At 24.5% G+C, this 3,731-nt stretch overlaps 1 protein-coding gene across 1 annotated transcript; it reads left to right on the top strand.

The window, feature by feature from the left end:
• Window positions 1–247: 247 nt before the first annotated feature.
• On the top strand, window positions 248–3,574 carry LOC126907275 (uncharacterized). The gene is made up of 2 exons (XM_050688433.1): window positions 248–1,209; window positions 2,525–3,574. Exons 1-2 carry the CDS (start codon window positions 335–337, stop codon window positions 3,366–3,368), a joined length of 1,719 nt encoding a protein of 572 aa, XP_050544390.1. The 5' UTR covers window positions 248–334; the 3' UTR covers window positions 3,369–3,574.
• The last annotated feature ends 157 nt before the right edge of the window (window positions 3,575–3,731 follow it).

Below are 3,731 nucleotides of genomic sequence, written 5' to 3'. Positions count from 1 at the left end.
CTAAAAACTCTAATTGCGATAATCATTAAAATTTACCTAAATTTACTTAAACTACATTTTATAAGCAAAATCAACATATTAAATTTTATTTTATTCAGTCATTTTTGCTAACTTTAATTTCTTTTTTTTTTTGGGATGTTACAATAAATGTACTAAATCATTTAATCAACAGACATTATTATTTACATTGTCTTTATATAATTTGAACACTTGAATCTTATATAATTTAATATACTATTATATTATATCAAATAGAACAGTTAACTATTTAATATTTCATTAAATTCATTAAAGCTTTTAAATTAGTGAGAATTGTGCAATTAATATTCAAAATATGTATAGTGGAATTTTTATATTTGCATTTTTAAGTCAATTGTCTTTCCGCTTCTTATCTACGATGACTTATGAAAAAGAAAATTATGTAACATATCTAACTGGAGTAGTTAATTATATACGTTATAAAGAAGGTTGGAATTATCTAAAACATTTAGAACTGAAATTGGGGTCTTTCGATGGAATACCTGTTGAAGAAGTATTGGAAAACAATGCTAGCAATAATCTATTAGAAATGTCAACTTTCATTATTAATTTACTGAACAACTTGTATGTTGAAGTAATAAGATCATTTCTGGAGTTTCTTAGAATAATTATAAACAAGTGTGAAAAGTATTCTGCTGATAATTTATTTAAAGAACTGATTGATTGTACTGAATTACTCGAGAATGGAGTAAAAAAATCTACAATTTTATTTGACAAATTGTATAAAGCAACGACGTTTATCAGTTCTTTAGATTTAAAATATGCATTTCCTAAAATTGAAGGAAATCCTTTTGTTGTAGTTGATGAAATATATTTCGTCAAGCAATTCGTGAGTTTCATAATATTAACAAATTGGTCATATTATAAAAATCAAAAAGAAGATTTTGACAATTACATAGCAGTAATGATTATCTCTAATATTAAAAAATTTTCAAATGAGGTAACTGAAATGATATTAAACATAGAAAAGGGAAAAAAAATTTTAGTAGATTTTCCCTACCGAATAAATATTAAATTAATGTTCGATAACGGTTACAAAACCTGTACAAATCAATACACAAGATATAATGATTTTATTTTTCTTAATTTAAATAAGGTTTATGATCATATTGCAAGAAATGGATTTGATAAATTTGGCTTTAATGAATTGCTTTCTCCTTCAATAAATAAGTGAGAAATATGATTTGCAACTTAAAATTACTCAAAAATTATAGTTTAAGTTAATTAAATTAAGATAGTTTATAATAAAATTATAAAATATTAAGGTTATTTTTATTTTCATTTATAAATTCTAGTAGTCAATATTTTATACAAGTGTTCAGTAAGTAAGGGAACAGGTGATTTGTTACATACAATAAGAAAAATAGAAACCCGTTTCATTACTTATCGAACACTTTATTTAATATCAGAAAAGCCATGGTTTTTAGTTATTTTATGATTAAAGTTCGGAACATTATCATTGACATGGTGCCACGTCGCATCGTCATAAACAGTGGGACCAACACCTCATTTATCAGCTATCGCTCTCTTTGGGTCTTTTGTGTCTTTGGGTCTTTTGTGTCTTTGGGTTTGACTGACCAACACCGCGTGCCATACGCCACTGCGCAAAGTTAAGCAGTGCCACGATATCATGCGAAAATTACTATTAATTGTGTTCGTCTCTTCAGTTCTTTTAAAACAATTTGTTGTTCTTTATAAATAATAAACGGGTCTATATCATCAAAACCAGTGTCGAATACATTATTGCGACATAATCCATGACATTTATAAAAATTTAGTCATCTTGAGTGCATCAATGAAAAATATAATTCGTGTTATTTTTAAACTTTAAATTTCAACACGTTATGGAATTAAATCTAATGACCCAAGGCGTAGTAGAGACACACATTATCTTATTAAAACTGAAATTAAAAAAAAAATTGGCATGCGTAAATTGTCTTTTTCATATCCTTCCGATATTTTGGTTTTTAATTGAAATTCCATAAATATTATATAAAAAAAAAATGTTGCTGCATTATATATTTTATTAAAAATTCAAAAAATTTTTAAAAAAATTAACTTAATTGAAATATAAAAGACATATAAAGTTTTGCCGGTATTTCTAAAATTTACTACAATTTTAATAAGTTAGTTATTATCGAGGTGCCCATGCACTCAGACCTGTTGGTCCATTGTCCGCATTTTAATATGTTAATATCTATATTTTTTTTAATGTTTATAATTTAATGTCTTTCAATTTCAAAAAAATGATTCCACTTATCAGTTCACTGACAGCTGAACATTTTTATTAACACAAAAAACAATATTTAATGTCTAGTATAATACATATTAAGTTTCGCATTGAAGATAATATTTTTCTACCCGGTAAAATTAATAGCATCTGATATTTGTATTGAAACTAAATTTTGCAACGGTTAATTCTAAACATTAATAACATTATCTTAACTATTAATTTTTCATACAATAACATTAATTTATTTTACAGTTTTCCGTCACTCGTACCACCACCAGATGATCCAATCAATCCAGGACAAAGATTAGCAGCTATGAATATACTTATTGATAAGATTAAATGGGATTCTTTTACTGGTATATCAATACAGGAATCCTATCAAACAATTAGTTTGAGTCGTGTTCTCAGAGATCCAGTTGATATTTATAACTTTCATATCAAAAGAAAATATATTAAACTTTTATTTAGGTGTAAGATTTTAGAAGTATTAACAGAATATACTTCTTATTTAACTGCAATCTTACAATTATTTGACAAAGAGAAAAAACATTTAGAGTTTACAAATAATCATGTTAAATATGTTGAATCGGTGTATATATTTGTTGATACCATTAAGAGGACTCAGATATTTTTTAATATTATAAATACAGTAATAATGAATTTAAATAAATCATCGATGTGGTTTCAAAACCAAGCAAGTTTATTATTATGGCCTATACAAAAGCTTGTAAATGATTATTTTGTTTTGTTAAATAAAACATCTTTATTACGCGATGATTTTATTTTTAAAGAGAATTGTGATGAGAAAATAAAAGCAGACCAATATCTATCTGATGTAACACTAGTAAAAAAACTCTTTTCACATAAGTTATGTAATTTGAAACGAAATCGAGAACATCGTTGTATATTTAATTTAAGTTCCAGATTTCATAGAGAAAATTTTAAAAATATTACCAAGATAAATGCTGTTGAATTGAATAATAATACAATTGACTCAAAAACTTACTGTCAACAGGCTTGTGTGGAATTGTACATGTATTGTGATCATTTTATTAACGTTGAACTTATAAATCTTGGTTTTGATAAAATTTATTAAAATATTTTTTTATGTTATAAAAACTTTTTATGGCATATTTTAAACTTTCATAGTATTCACTTCTAAATTCATTGTTAAGTTATTATTTAAAAATTACATGTAAAGTTGGATTATTTTATTTTTATTTGAGTAATAATGGTCCATATGTAGCTACAATATTTCATTATTGTTGAATATTCTTCATATTGTAGTTTAAAAAAAAAACCCCATCATAGTAAAATTAATAAATAATTTGGTAGAATTCAATGCATGGCTTCAATTTATTTATAGTAAAATAATATAATAATTTCAAAAAACTTAATATTTTTTTATACTAAATCCTTAGATATTTCTCTTTCATTTGATATCATTTTTTTGAAAATT

This window comes from Daktulosphaira vitifoliae, unplaced genomic scaffold (genome assembly GCF_025091365.1).
Source record: "Daktulosphaira vitifoliae isolate Bord-2020 unplaced genomic scaffold, ASM2509136v1 Scaffold_5, whole genome shotgun sequence".
Classification (NCBI taxonomy): Eukaryota; Metazoa; Arthropoda; class Insecta; order Hemiptera; family Phylloxeridae; genus Daktulosphaira; species Daktulosphaira vitifoliae.
This window is presented reverse-complemented; position numbering and strand designations above follow the sequence as displayed.

Excerpts from the sequence above, each read along its gene's own strand:
- LOC126907275 (XM_050688433.1), top strand. The coding sequence starts at position 335 with ATGTATAGTGGAATTTTTATATTTGCATTTTTAAGTCAATTGTCTTTC. Across the intron at positions 1,210-2,524 it reads CTTTCTCCTTCAATAAATAA|TTTTCCGTCACTCGTACCAC; the intron begins GTGAGAAATATG and ends TTTATTTTACAG.